The sequence below is a fragment of the Panthera pardus genome, unplaced genomic scaffold (assembly GCF_024362965.1).
Source record: "Panthera pardus isolate Hobbes unplaced genomic scaffold, ASM2436296v1 HiC_scaffold_7, whole genome shotgun sequence".
Classification (NCBI taxonomy): Eukaryota; Metazoa; Chordata; class Mammalia; order Carnivora; family Felidae; genus Panthera; species Panthera pardus.
The window spans coordinates 79,685,892-79,700,934 of record NW_026527002.1 but is presented as its reverse complement, the minus strand read 5'-3'; the positions used below and the strand labels follow the sequence as shown (position 1 = coordinate 79,700,934).

The following is a 15,043-nucleotide window of genomic DNA, read 5'->3' as shown; positions in this document are numbered from 1 at the left end:
GGTGTCGTGCACAGGTCACCATGGTTAACAGTACCGTAGCGCACGCGTGGAAGTTGCCAAGAGCGTGAGTCTTAAAGGTTCTCATCACAAGAGAGCAAAATTGGGAATTGTGTGAGGAGACGGGCGTTCACTAGACTTACTGAGACGATCCTCTCGCGGTGTGAACGAACACCAGATCACGGTGTCGTGCACCTGAGACCAACACGGTGTTGTATGTCAGTTATCTCTCACTTTAAAAATATGCTCTGTGCACCGTGAGTACATCTGTATTTAGCACTTGGCCGGTGGATGGATGAGATTATTCCTCAGTCAGTGTATTTTCCGCCTGTTATTCTTTTATTGCAAGACTTCTGTAGCATCATGTTATGACCTTTCCATCGGGGATGCCCTGCAGGTTCATTGCCGCTAGCAGCACCTGATAACTAGTAGGCTGACGGAAGTAAGATTGCTTTGGTAGTTCACAGCGGCTGAATAGCAGTGGTTTCTGACCATCCGACCTAATAATGATGCTGCTGCATCCTGAGGAAGTAGCACCTTCTGGGTACTTTTCTCTCTGGAGATGGACAGACAGACGCCTCGTTTCCTAAATCCAGGCAAACACGAGGGGGCGGGGGGTTTGGAACTGTAAGTGGGTGGATGGAACGTGGTGCCCAACAGTCTTGCTTGTTCGACCGGTTCCGGAAGTGTCTTAACATCAGGAGAGTCCGGGAAGTGAGACCCGGTGGAGCTGTTTCCTTGCTGAAAACTGGGAAAGCAGTGGTGCTTGCTGTGAGGTCCTTCTCCTAAAAATGGATCTGGGGCTCCTCTCCGACAGCACGGTTTTCTGGTTCTTGTCCGGCACCGGACACCGTAGGTTCCGAGCAGCGCAGACCGTGGGGAAGCGTGGGCGCCCCCCTCCCGGCCAGGCGTCCCAAGTGGGTGCCGCCGTCTGCTTGCTGCTGCAGCTGCTGTCCTCCCCTGACTTCCGCTTCCGAGTGTGAGGCCTCTGATGCGTTTCCGCAGGTTCAGATGCAGGGAGGGGGAAACCTGTGACTCAGGCTGCCCTCTGCGTAGTTAGAACTCGCTGGTGTCTTCCCAGGCCCATGGCTGAGTGTTGGGGATGGAGCAGGAGCACAGGGCTGGTGGCTTCAGTCCCCTCGCAGAAGAGCACGTGCTCATCAGGACACACGTCATCCTCAGTATCGTCATTGTCATCTGGGGGGGGGGGGGGGTTGCTGAGTGCAAGGTCAGAAGGCAGGGCTGTGTGCCTGATGTGGAAGGACGGAGAAGGGGCAGGGCCCGGCCTCGCTTCTCCTCCTCCCTGATGCTGGCGGTCGAGGGACAAGCAGGATTGGGAGGGCTTGTGTCAGGGGATCAGTGAGACACTCAGGATCCACAGCGGCTGGGATTTGCCTGTTACATGCGGATTACTTTTTTATGACCAGCTTTGTGATGTTAAACAAACAAAAAAGGCTGCAAACCAGAAGGGTTGGGTCTGCTGGGACAGCCAGCCACACTGAGGCTCGTGAGCACCCGTGTCCTCCCCTCCCCCCAGCTTTTCAGTCTCTCTTCTGCCAAAGCTTTTGCCTGCAGTTCTCAGTGCTGCATAGAAACTGAAGGATAACAGGATGGGACGGTGTCCTCATGCTTTCTTGCACCTGCCCATCCCTTTAAAACACCTGTTGGGCACCCAGCATGTGCCGCATGCCGCGTACTGACTCTTGCTTTCCCGGCAGCGTGCAGAGGCCGGGGCGGCCGCGGGTCCCACCCAGAGCCCTGTCCTCGCGCCCCCACCCCCGCTGCCCGGCCCGGACGGCCTCTGCGAGGGGCGGCGACGTCCTCAACGGGACGCACTCGTGCCAGGCTGCCTGGGCTTCAGCCCTGGCTCTGCCGTGCAGCTCTTTGTTGCGTCTGTGCCTCCGTTTCCTCATTTGTAAGATGGGGCTGGTGAGAGAACTTCTCCCTGAGGGCGCTGCAGAGACACAGGGAGGCTCGACCCCAGAGAGCAGCTGTGTCCCCCCTGAGCCTCCCTGAGTGGCCCGTGGTGACACGACCCCCGACGGCCGCCGCCCCGCGAGCTGAACCTGCTCTGCCCGCCCACTGTGCTCTTCCCTTCGGACCCCTGGGCCGAGAGGCCTCGCAGCCTCTGTCCTTGCGTGGTTCGATGATGCAGCGTCCCGGAGGCCCCAGGGTTGAAGGTGCAGCGTGAGGTGATCCAGTCCGTGTTTTCAAAAGAGCGCGTGGCAATGTGTGTAGGTGCCCACGGGAGGCGAGAGTGGGGCTCCTGTGCCGGAGAGGATTAGAGAACTCGATACGGTTTCCGGAAAAGCGCTGCGGGACTTGGGGGTGTAGTGGATTTGAGGGGTTAGGGAAAAGAGGTCACGGCTGCCACCTAGGGCTTTGTCTCGAAGCATCTGGGAGACTGGCCTGGGGTGCAGTAAGGTCCTGAGTTCTCTTAGTGGCCGTCAGCTTGCAGGTGTCTGGGACGTCCAGCGGGGGCCTCGGGTGGGCCGGGGGTGTGTGTGAGTCTGATGCTCAGGAGGAGACTTCGGTGGCTTGTTTTTTTCTTTTTCTTTTTCTTTTTCTTTTTCTTTTTCTTTTTCTTTTTCTTTTTCTTTTTCTTTTTCTTTTTCTTTTGTTTTTTTCTTAGAGTGCATGTGTGCAAGTAGGGGAGGATCAGAGAGAGAGAATCTTAAGCAGGTGCTCAGCACAGAGCCTGACACAGGGCTTGATCTCACAACTCTGAGGTCATGATCTGAACAGAAATTAAGGCTCCGAGGCTCAACCGAGTGAACCACCGAGGCTCCAGCATTTGCTCGCTTTAAAGAGCGACTTCTGTGTCTGCTACTTCAGAGAGGGACACCATTTGGGTGATGCGTTTTTGAAAGCATCACACGAATGACCAGGTGGAAACGTAGAGTGTCGTCCGTCGTTTATAAACTCGTGGTTTGTTGGGAACTGCCTACAAGGCACGGAAATGCCCTCTTTTCCGGGCCTCTTTGACGCGGTTTTAGTCACCGCACGTCATTACTTGTCTGAGTGCAAGTATTCCTCTTAGAGGTGTGAATGACTAGATCGGCTTTTTGTTAATGTTAATAAAAATGAGTTGTCCCTGCTTGTGGTCCCCATGCTCTTTGGACAGCCGTCCTTTGCAGCAGCCACCGTGTCCTAGATTGGCGTGCACTTGCGGGAAGAGTTGGGAAGCTTCTGGGGCTTTCTGTGCACTGGTTTCCTCCTTCGACGGGCACATGGACGCACTGAAGCAGCCCGCCCTCCCCAGGCCATTGAAATCTCCCGCTTACGTGCCGGGGAGTGAAGTGTCCTCAGTTTACGAGACAGACCAGAATTGATTTCTGTCTCATCTGTGTGAGGGTTGTGATGCCAGAGTCGTGCCCTCACTCATTCTGAGGCACATAATTGGGTTTCGCTGTGGGCCGCACTCCTTCCTCCATACTCTTCGAGAATGACGAGGCCACTCGGGCCCGCTTCTCGCTCACGAAGATCTTACCCAATTGCCACGTTTGAAAGTAAATTCAAGGTGAGGTGGGACCCAGCGCACATGGTGCTGGCTCCTCCCTGCTGCCGCCTCGTGGTGTCTCCGAGGACGAGGTGAGTGAGCCCGCCTCACAGCCCCGTCCACCTCCACCGTGTCACCTGCCTGACTTCCCTCACCTCCAGAGAGTAGCTGCTTGGCAGGGCCACCGGGCAGACTCGGGGTCCGTTTGCACGGCCAGGTCTGGTACCATTTCTGTTGACCGGCACCTGACAGCCCCGTGCCCCTAGCACCCCACTCGTGCTGGCGTGGATGGAGATCAGAACGCTTTTCTTCTCCCGCTGAACGCCGAGTTTCTCGAGGGCAAGGCATCTGTGCCAACTCTTCAGTGCTTCCCAAGTGCCAAGCACAGAATAGAATATCCTTAGTGGATTCGTTCTGGGTCCAGAGCAGAGCGGACCTCCTTGTCAGGGACTGGCTTGCTTTCAGGAAACTCGCAGGACGCTGTGTTGCTCATTTATAACGAGGAAAATGCCTTGCGAGTAGGTGCAGACAGTACCCAGGTCTCCTTGGCCAGTGTACTCGCTCCTGGGGGACAGTTGGACCTAATAGACCACGAGAACGTTTGCAAAGCCTGAGTCAGAACAACTATTAAATGCTATCTTAGCCCATGATAAGAGTGGCCTTTTCAGCCCCTTGGCCCGTGGCCGGTGCTTAGATGGGCGTTCCCAAAGACGCGCTTCCCAGACCTCTCTCGACCAAGCACCCGAGGCTAACCGGTCGGTCATTTTCTGTGTGAACACCTGATGGCCCGTTTTACTTCTCTCGAGTTTAGATTATGTGATCTAAGTTACAGTCAGCTGTTGGCCCACCCTGGCTGCAGCCTCCACTCGGTCTGTGGGAGCCGCCCGTACATACGTCAGCTGGAGACTCTGACCGTGCTGTCCCCAGCCCTGCCCTCTCCTGAGCGCCAAATCTGTATCCAGCTGTCTGCTTGATGGTTCTGGTCCAAAGACTGAAGGATCACACACACGTCCCGAATTGGCATGACTTTATTTTCACCACACCTGCCCCTTCTGCTTGTCCATCTGTCCCGTCCACAAACTTTGTCATGCTCGATTGCCTGTTTCCCTCCCGGCCCACCGAGGTCGTCCGAGCGTCCCAAAAGGTGCCCCACCCTCTCCTTTAGCACCACCTCAGGGTCTGTGTCACTGGTGTTTCTGGGGTGGCCTGTTCCGGGAACCTGGCTGGTCTTTCTGCTTCTCACAGCCTCCCCCAAGCCTCCTGTGCCAGAGCTGAGCGAGCCTTTACAGTGAAGGCCGTGTGCCGTAGGTCATCGTCCAGCACCCGCTCCTCTGGTTCTCGGCACCTGTCCTCCGCCTGCCTGGGTCTCCCACGCTGCCGTCTTCACCCCGTAACCTCAGCCGCTGTGACTGTGTCTTACTCTTTGACCGCAGCTGTCACTGTCCCCTCGCTCTCTGCAGGTGCGGTAACCCTTTGAGCACACGGGGACCTTCAAGCCGCTGCAGGCAGGCTGTCACCTGTGTGTGTCACTCCCTGGCGGTCCACCTCCTAGCAGCCCCCGACGTGCTGAGGGGGGGACACGCTGAAGTCTGCGGCCCTTCACTCCCCTCCGCCCCCGCCCCGGCCTTCTCCGCCCGCTGGCTCTGCTTCCTGTCTGAGTGCCTCTCACGCGGCTTTCAGCTGGGCTCCTGCTCCCCTCCCAGACCCCCACCTGCCAGCCTGCTTCTCCCACAGGCTCACCGTCTCAGTTCGTGGGAACTCTTGTCTCTTAGTGCACCTTGTTGGTTCCGATTTTCGGGATAAATCTACTTCACCCCCTTCCTGCTGCCGCCCTGTGTCCACTCTGCCAGCCTCTTGCCTAGATGGCTTGGACATCCTGCCTCGTCTCTCCTGCTTCTTCCTTCGTGCTGTTCACAGCACAGCAGCGCCTGCGTCAGATCACATCGGTCTGCTTGGCGCGTCCACGGACCCTGTCCGTCCCCACGGCGAAAGCCGAGCACTCGCTGTGGCGGTCTTCTCCTAGCCGTCGTCCTCAGACCTTACCGCGTATCCTTTGCCCACTGGCCTCCCCGGGCTTCCTCCGACACCACGGACGGTGGGCTTGCTGCCCGGAGGCCCTTCCTGCCACCGTCCAGCTGCTCACGGTGCATAAGTACAAGAGTGAGATGTGCGAGGTCTCAAAGGTCGGCTGTGGTCCCGCCACACAGAGAAGGGCGTATGTGGTCTGTCTTCTCTGTGCTGGTACGTGAGCGCCTGTGCTCACACATGACCGCGTCCCATCCCCAATGCTCCCCCTTAAAAGGCCTCTGTCCCTGACATACAGATCATTTCGCCATATTATCTCGTGTAACACCGTGATACGGACTTTAACATCAGTAAATTAGTTCTGCACAATAGTCTTTTTTTTTTTTTTTAATGTTTGTTTTTGAGAGAAGAGAGACAGAGCATGAGCAGGAGAGGGACAGAGAGAGAATTCGAAGCAGGCTCCAGGCTCTGAGCCGTCAGCACAGAACTCGACACGGGGCTCAAACTTGCTGAGCACGAGATCTTGACCTGAGGTGAAGTTGGACACTTAACCAGCTGAGCCACCCAGGCGCCCCTGCACAACAGCCCTCAGGGCTGCATACGGTGTGGACAGACACGTGCGGACGCGTGTAACCCACCTGTTACTAGGCACACTTGCGCACCGAGCCTCCTTGTTGCTGAATCTTTGTATAGTTCTTGGATCGTTTCTTAAGAGCCGTGCCTTGGAATTTTAATTTCTGGATCCGGAGTTGGGTGTCTTTTTTTAAGGTATTTGTGCTGCGAAATTGCCCTTCACCAGCCTTGTATCGACATACCCTCCTAACGGTGGGGCGTGTGAGTCCTTTATACCTAATCCTTGGCCAGCTTCCTTCCCTTCGTGTACGTAGATAGTATGCACCTATCCTGCCTAACTTTTTACCACATGTTCTAGTAAGCAAATTATCTCTTTACAGATTTCTGTTGAAGAAATAAGACTTGGAACCCCCGAACCGTGTGCTTAAAAAGGGTTAGGATGCTATATCCTACACGACCTGTACTTTATTGCAGCTAGTTAAAAACAAATGAAGCTTTGACAAGCGATGATGTCTCCTAGTAATGCGAACACAGGTGGTCGCGGGTGGTGGGAGGAAAGATCTGTGCTGTTAGCTCTTACTGCTCTAAGATGATTCTTGTAATTGTATCATACAGGCCAAAACACTAAGAAAACTGATCCAGCAGACATTTAGACAGTTCGCCAACCTGAACAGAGAAGAGAGCATTCTGAAATTCTTTGAGATCCTCTCCCCAGTGTACCGATTTGATAAAGAGTGCTTCAAGTGTGCCCTCGGTGTGAGTATGGGGACGTGGGGGGTGTGAGTGCGGGGCAGAGGATAGTGGACGAGGTGTGGGTTCTCCTGCTGTTTCTTATCCACGGGCATCTAAATTTCTGATTGAAATCTGAAATGTCACATTTTTTACACCACGAGAATATTTGTCATTTTCAGTGAGAAAAATGCAAAAAGAAAATATATCAATGTAAAAATGAAATCCTCTTTTTAAAAAGCGTGCCTGTGTTGATAATTAGAATTTTTTATTCCAGCCCAGGGATTGGTTAACTGTTGTCTAGAGGCGAGTTTACTATTCAAATAATCTTTCCAAAGAAACCAGTAGCTTCCCCCGCATCTGACGCTGGGTTGGGGAAGTTACAGACGTTTTGTACTGCCTGGTTGGACAGACGAATCACAAGCTGAGGTGCTCCCCACAGCCCCCGCTTTGGTCCTTTTAATGTGTCCACAGCCTTTCATCTGAAATCTCTCTTTTTTCTTCTGGTACCTTTGTCACCACCGGTTTCGCCTCTAAAAGTCAAGCTGGATTATTTCAGTGGAACTGGCGATCGGCCCAGAAGAAGGAATCAGTTACCTCACGGACAAGGGCTGCAGCGTAAGTCTGGGCTGGCGCGTCCTGGCATGCCGTGTGCACGCACGCACTGCTCGCGTGGGACCTCACTGAGCTCTCTGCTCCCACACCCCCAGAGGGGCCTCTGTCCTGAGTTCTGCCTCAGTGGTTAAGTATTCAGTAAGTGCTGCTGGGTCAGCCAGATACTCACAGACAAAAAGCAGTGAACTCTGACCCCTGTCGGCACACCATAGCAAAACCCATTCCGGATGGAGTATGGATCTACACGTGAAAGAGAAACGATAAAAATATTAGAAGAAAACATTGGGAATTTCTGTAAACCTGGGGTAGACAGAGTTCCTTAAACAGGACTTAAAAAGTGCTAACTCTAAAAGACAATTTTCATAAAATAGACATCGAAATCAAGAACTTCTTTTCATCAAAAGATAGTAGAAAGGCAAGCCAAACATTAGCGTTAATACATTTGGCCATGGACCCTTAAATCCAAGGGAATGGTTGACAGTAAATCATTAAGTAAAGGGCACATGACCCAAGAGGACACCCCCGTGGTCAGGGGATTAAATGGAAAGGTGTTGAGCCTTCTGGTCATCACGTCCATGCATGTGGGACCACAGGTCTCTTCTAGGGTGGCTCACATGAGGAAGAGCCATAATCACAAGTGTTGACAAAGTGTGGGCCCCTGGAGCTTTCCCACGCTGATAGCAATTGACGGATGGCAGGAGCACATTGGTGTGGCCCCTTCAGGATGGTCTGTGGCATTATCCGTTGGGGTTTTTTTAATGTTTATTTATTTTTGAGAGAGAGACAGACCCATAGAATTCAAAGCAGGCTCCAGACTCCGAGCTATCAGCACAGAGCCCGATGCAGGGTGAGAACCCACAAACTGTGAGATCACGACCTGAGCTGAAGTCAGACACTTAACTGAGCCATACATGTGCCCCAGCATTATCTGTTTTTATTACTCACGGATTGTTTTAGTTGTAGCCTTTAGATTTGACTGGTGGTCTCCTGTGTTTTCTTGACTATTTTCTTTGTCCTTTTTACATGTAAGTCTTCCTGTGGAATCCACAGGCGAGGTCACAGGTGGGGCCCCTAGTGTGGTCAAGGGGGCAGGCTGTGGAGGACATGGCCACGGTCCCCACGTTGACTCGCTCTCACGCCAGCCTCGTGGCTTTGGGGTCCTGCGCCATCGACTTGTGTCTCCTTGGTAGTAAAATGGCCATAATCATTTCAACCGCATAATAGGGTCAGCAAGAGAATTAAATACTTACATGGATTTGGAGTGTTTAGGTCATGGCCTCGTACCGCGAAATCCCTTAGAAATTTGGGTGTCGTCACTGGTAGGTGGCTGGTTATTGCTGGCCCTGGTGCAGGCAGCAGCTGGCGGTGTCCTTGCGGTTTATCGGGTCGTGTCATCTGGTACCTCTTGCAGTGCCCCCCGGGCACCTCCGTCCCGCACCACTGGTCAGTCGTCTCCTTCTGGATTGACTCCACACGGTTCCAGGTGCCCCAGCTCAGGGTTTCCTTTTTCCCCCACATCTTCTCTGTGTGTCACTCCTCGTTTGTACATTTGTCTGGCTCTTCCTGGTTACTTAGTCTTTCAAAACCAAATCTATAAAATTCACAGAAAGTGCTGTTGGGATTCCAGCTTGTATGTTAATTTTGTGAAATTTTGTGGAAGTAGATATTTTTTGATACGAGTTTTCTGTCCAAGAATATGGCATGTCTTTGTATCTGGTCAGGATTGCTTTATATCCTTCAGGAGGATTTTGTAGTCTTTTTCACATGCGTCTTTCCTGCTAAACCAGTTCATGAGTATTTTACTGGTTTTGGCCTATTTTTGAATGGGTTTTTATGGACTATTTCTAATTCAAAATGCATACTGCAAGCATAGCCGAATATGCTCGATTGTTGTTTATGATGATGCTGTATTCAACAAGCTTATCATTCATTTACTAAGTCATTTTCATTAGAATCTTACCCTCTGTAGGTATATAATCATCTAATTGGCAAAACAAGAATTTTTCTCCCTTCTTCCCTAGTCTGTACAGTTTTTTCCTTTCCTTGTATTCCAAGGCTCCTTCAAGGTCATGTTTAATGATGGGTGGCAGAAGAGATCCCCGGGTCATTCTGGATTGTATCAATTGAAAGTGTGTCTTTATTTGGGGTAATACTTGTTGTTAGGTTTCAGTAATGCGTGTCTTTGGTGTTCTTGTTTATTTGTGTATTTAAATTATGCCCTTTTGTGCTTAGAATTTTTATCAGGAGGGCTGCTATATGTAATTAAAGGTCTTTTCAGCCTTTACTGATATGATCTTGGTTTTTCTCCCTTAATTTATTGTTTTATATTGTATTGATGGTGTGTCGGTATTGAGCTGTTAAGTGACTCCTACTTGGTTGTGCTGTATTGTTGTTTTGAAATCTTGATTTATTATATTTGCTGATATGTGGAATTTTTGCAACTATTCATAAGTGAGATTAATGAAAATTTTCCTTGTTTTGAATGTTTATTTTTGAGAGAGAGAGAGAGCGAGCATGAGTAGAGGCGGGGCAGAGAGTGAGGGGGACACAGCGTCTGAAGCAGACTCCAGGCTCTGAGCCATCAGCACAGAGCCTGACACAGGGCTCGAGCTCAGGAACTAGGAACAGTGAGATCGTGACCTGAGCTGAAGTTGGATGCTTAAATGACTGAGCCACCCAGGCACCCCCATTCTAATCTTTTTTATATTAGCTTTATAAGGGCATGATGTTAAAAATTACACTAAGTTCATCAGGTAAATTGGGGTCTTTCTATGATTTTATGGCCTGAAGTATTTTAAGCCAGAATTGGAATTGCGATTTTGTACAGGTGAGGTAGGTTTGGTCTGTGTGACCCCTGCCATCCTCCCGGGGACAGGTGTGTGAGTGCCTCTCTGGCTCCTTCTACACCAGCACAGCTGGTCAGGTTGTGCACTTCTGGCGTTGGCTTTGGTAACTTACATTTTGTTAGTATGTGCTCTGCTTCCCCACAGGTTCAGGCAGTTGCCATGGAGCTGTGCCTCGTGACTTCCAGTAACTTCAGGCCTGTGTCTGGTCTCACGCCCAAGCTGTCTGCGGAGGCTGGCCCTTGGGGCCTGTGGAGGGCTTGTCTGTTGTAGGTGTCTTTCCAGGACAGGCTCAGAGATCAGGGTCTCAGCATTTCCATTCATTTTCAGTAATGGCAGCGTTTACCTTTAGGCAGATCCCCTTTCCTGGTCTTGTTTGATTGTTTTTATCGTTTTTTTCCTGCTGTTCCCTTTGGATATTTCTCTAAAACTTATTCTCACTTCCTTTTTCCGATACCGCTTTTACTGTCTGACCAGGTTTGGTGTGTGATCGTCTTCCTTTGCAGTTTGAACTTTCAGTTTTGTTTCTCTTATTGTAGCATTATTTAAGGGGATGGTAGTCTTCAAGTAGCTCAGGGGGTTTGGGTCTCACCTTTATTATTTCTAATGCTCCTGGCTGACAAGCAGAGCACATGTTGTTTACATGCTAGTTATTTTGAATGTGTTCCAGTCTTCATTGTAGCCAGGCACGTGGCTGATTTTTATAAATGTTCTACGGAAGAAACATACATTTTCTCTTTGGTGCTACAAGGATCAGTGTGCTCGGAAGTGTGAGTGACCGGTTACATAAAGAAGGAGGAGTGGGCCGGGGCAGTCAGGATAGAGCCCCGCGAGTTCCTGTGGAAGCTGCCGTGCTGCGTTTCCACCTGCCACACTGCCCTCCCCCGTCCCGTGCCTTCCACGGTGAGCCCCATGCTTCTGGAAGGCCGCCTCTGGCCGTGTAACGGCCCCTCTGTCTCCTCTGCTCTCGCTCCTGCACCAGTAAATGCCTCCGGTGTCTGGGCCGTTCTTGTTAGCGTAGAAAATGTGTAGTTTCTCTCTTCCTAAAACCCAGATCCCTTGCCCTCTCCCTCCCAGGCACCTCACGTGTTTCCTCTTTCCTTTATTGCAAAAGTTCTTGGCGCGTGTGGCCGTCGAGAGCCTGGCGATGCGTGGCTGCCCCGGGCCGGGCTGGCCTGAGCACGTCGCCTGTCTTGGGCCCGCTGCACTCGGGCTGCCCTGCCTCCCCTGCCGCCCCAGCACCCGCCCAGCCGCCTCGGCCGGGGGCGCCAGTGACCCTCGTGCAGCTAAGCCCCCTCCGTCCTTCTGAGTCCTCATCTACTTCACTGGACTCCTGGGTCACCGCGTTCTCCGGCACCATTCGATACAAGTATGATACCAGCAGCAGATAGAATTTTAAGTGTTGTAGTAACCACATCTTAAAAGGTAAAAAGGAATCGTGTCTTACCCCAGAATATCCAAGACACCATCATTTCAAGGGATCACCCATATAAAAGTTCTGGAGATGTCTTCTCGGCTTTTTATCATGCTGAGTCTTTGAAGTCGGCACGCTTCCCGCGCTCCCGTCGCGCCTCTGTTTGGACGAGCCGCACACCGCCAGGTGCTCCCCAGCCGTGTGTGGCTTCCCGCTACCGTACGGGACGGGGCGGCTCCTGGTCTCCTCTGCACCCCCTTTCCCTCCCTTTGGGCTGCCGGTGACTCCTGCTGGGCCTCGTCTGAATGGCGGATCGGCCGGCTTGCACGTGTGTCTGTGTGGCCGCTCGGAGCCGGCGCCCAGCGCAGAGTGAGGTCCGCACGGTCCCGCCTTCACGGAGCCCAAGTGCCATTCTCGTTCCCAGCGAGACTCGTTCCGAGACCCTCGCCTTTCCCCCTGCCCCTCGCCCCCAAACAGACGCGGTAGTTTTGTGTGGTGCCCTCGGTTGCTTTGTTGTGGTCCTTCTCACAGTTGTGACCAGATGCTGACTCGGGCGATGGCTTATGCCCGGAGTCACGTCAGCCTTGTTCGCTGCTGTACTCCTGGTGCCTGGAACGGAGCCCCGCACCCCGTAAGTCTTCCGAGTCCGTTCCTTCACCCCCTCACACACCAAGCGCGGCCCTCCTTCCCCGCGGTGCAGCGGCGGGCGGGACGGGCCTCCGCCCCTCTGTCACCCTCACGGGCCGTTCAGTCCGGCTGTGGGATCGGATAGGAGAAAGACCAGCAACGAAAAAACAAACATAATCCGATTGTGAAAGAGGTGGCGTGAGCGTGTGTGTGTCCGGTTGAGAGAGGGCGGTCAGCGTCGGCCCCTCCCCACCCTGCCTCCTTGACAACAGATCTTGCTTAGGAGCCTCTTCTAACCTGAAGTAAACCGCGGAGCGTGCTGCACACATGTAACCTCAACCACTCTCCTTCAGTGTGTCGGCGCACAGCCAAACGATTGGCAGACGTAACAGAATATTCCGATACTTAGTAATGAACGTTTTCATCTGAGGGAGGGTGACCAGAAGCCCTCCCTTACAAGTAGTACAGGAGAGCGATGAGGGAGTTTTGTGGCCGACCCTGGGGGATAATGTCAGAATGAGGGAGGAAAACAGTAGGTTAACAAGAAAAGGAATCTAATTTTCATGACTTAAATTTCTCATTGTGCTTTAGAGAAAACTTTTTCATTATGAGTATTTTTATGTAATCACTTAGTGAAACTAGTTGAGATGTCCCTCGTTTCATGTGTCAGCACCAGCTTAATGACATTGGATTCCTGCTCTGTTGGAAGGAGCCTCATCTCCTCCTTTACGGATGTGTGTGTGCGGGGCCAGCAGGTCAGATACCAAACAAAATTTCTCCCCATAATGTCATTTTCCCAAATGGTGAGCACTCATAATACAGTTCCAAAGATAGCAAAGTACAGTATTTTCTAAATTACACATAAATTGTATTCCTAGAAAATTCACTGTGGAGCATACTTTGTGTTTTAAAATAGACTTGGGTTCAGGGTGCCTGGGTGGCTCAGTCGATTAAGCAGCCGACTGTTGATTTCAGCTCAGGTTGTGATCTCACGGTCCGTGAGATCAAGCCTCACGTCGGGCTCTGTGCTGACGGTGCAGAGCCTGCTTGGGATTCTCCGCCTGCCTCTCTGTCTCTCTCTCTCTCTCTCAAAATAAATAAACATTAAACAATTTTTTTTTAATAGACTTGGGTTCTAGAGTCCGATTTTTCACCAACATGAACATGCCACCAGGACACTTGAAAGCCATTAAGGACACAGGACAGTCTTCATCGTGAGGGAATTTCCTATGCATTGTGTGACGTCCCACAGCCCCAGTCCCCATTTGTAGCCCGCATTCTTAGCCAACCAAAACCAACTCTCTGGGACACGGTTCTGCCCCAGTAAGACTAGAGTGTGGCCAGTGACGGTGAGCTCATGATGAGAAATTAGGTCCAAGAGGCAGGCGGAGGGCAGACCGGGTGGGCGTCTGCTTCCTTTTGCTGGCGTTGTACCTGTCTGAGCAGGGGACCGTCAGGCCTGACTTACACTTCGAAGTACCTCCCTGGCTTCCGGGTGGGGTGGTCCGTGAGGGGACAGGCACAGACCAGGGGAACAGCCGTGGGGCTGATGCTCTAAGCACGATACCGAACGGTGACTGCACTAGAGTGGCAGCCGGGAGGGTGGAAGGAAAACGCGGGGGCTCCAGGCGTGGAGCTCGGCCGGGTGTGGGTGAGGGAAGGAGGAGCCAGTGAGGAGCTGCAGGAGGAGCCTGCTTGTTGGCTCTGGAGCAGGGTTGAGCGGTGATGCTTGTTGCCATGCTGGGGAGGACTGGAGGAGAAGCAGGTGTTGAGCACGGATCCCGTGGCCGTGCTGTTCACAGTCGGTCCCCTGCATCCGTGTGGGGGTGCGAGGCGGCCGGACACGCGTCCCGGTTCGGGGCTGGAGGTGGTACTCGCACCACGGGGCCGGCTGGGGCTGCTGGGGCGCCACAGCCCCGGGGCCCTTGATGGTTTACAGAAGGAGCAGAGGAGAAGCGGGAGGACCTGGGGAAGGCCGAGGAGGGAGGCGGGGTCCCCCGAGGGCAGGCGGCAGGAGGCTGGGAGAAGAGAGCTGCCCGCTGCCCTGCTCGAGGCCTGGAATGGGAGACCAGGAGGGCCGCCCCGGCCCGGTCCGTCGGGAGGCCTCACGGAGCACACCCCGGCCTTCACAGCAATGCCGTGAAGATGTTCTGCTGTGAAGGGAGCTCGCTCCAAGTCACTGCTGGGCCATAATCCCAACTCAGTCCCAGGGGCAGAATTTGGGCCAAGGGGGGCGCTTGGTGGCAGGGGCCAATCCCCACGCACTCCAAGAGAAGGAGGCTGGAATCAGGCTAGTTGCTGTAAATGAATGTGCAGGGATCGTCACGGCAACGTGGACATTGTCAAGAAATGCTAGAAGCGGCAGACGGGCATTTGTTTTGTCTTAAGAAGAAAAGGGTTTGTTCTGTTTGGAAAAATGAAGTCTCTTTGGGCTCGTCTTCCTGGGAAGGGTCTTTGGATCCCTGCCATGTGTCTAGCACCATTACAGTCAGAGACTTGTAGCTGAGGGTGCGCTCGGGGGGGGGGGGGGGGTGCACAGGCCCCTCCCTCTCTGGGAAGGGAAGGGAGTTTCACACGTGGTTCCCCCACCCTACATCTCTACACCTGGGCCGGCGAGTGAGTCAAGTCAGGGACTTTCTCCTTCCTTCTCTGGTAGCTGTGATTCAGTCTCCCAGCTCTGGGAGAGGGAGCGCTCCTGGTCGGCGTTCGGGAGCACTGGGC

General features: G+C 53.0%; 1 protein-coding gene across 17 annotated transcripts in view; it reads left to right on the top strand.

Moving 5' to 3' along the window:
• Window positions 1-15,043, top strand: part of PTK2 (protein tyrosine kinase 2) — a 257,936-nt gene that overhangs the window by 144,767 nt on the left and 98,126 nt on the right. For all 17 annotated transcript variants that reach the window (XM_019459751.2, XM_053896569.1, XM_053896572.1 and 14 more), the window contains 2 exons: window positions 6,710-6,850; window positions 7,364-7,441. In XM_019459751.2, the coding sequence (XP_019315296.2) occupies window positions 6,710-6,850; window positions 7,364-7,441 (219 nt within the window). The remainder of the gene's footprint in view (window positions 1-6,709; window positions 6,851-7,363; window positions 7,442-15,043) is intronic.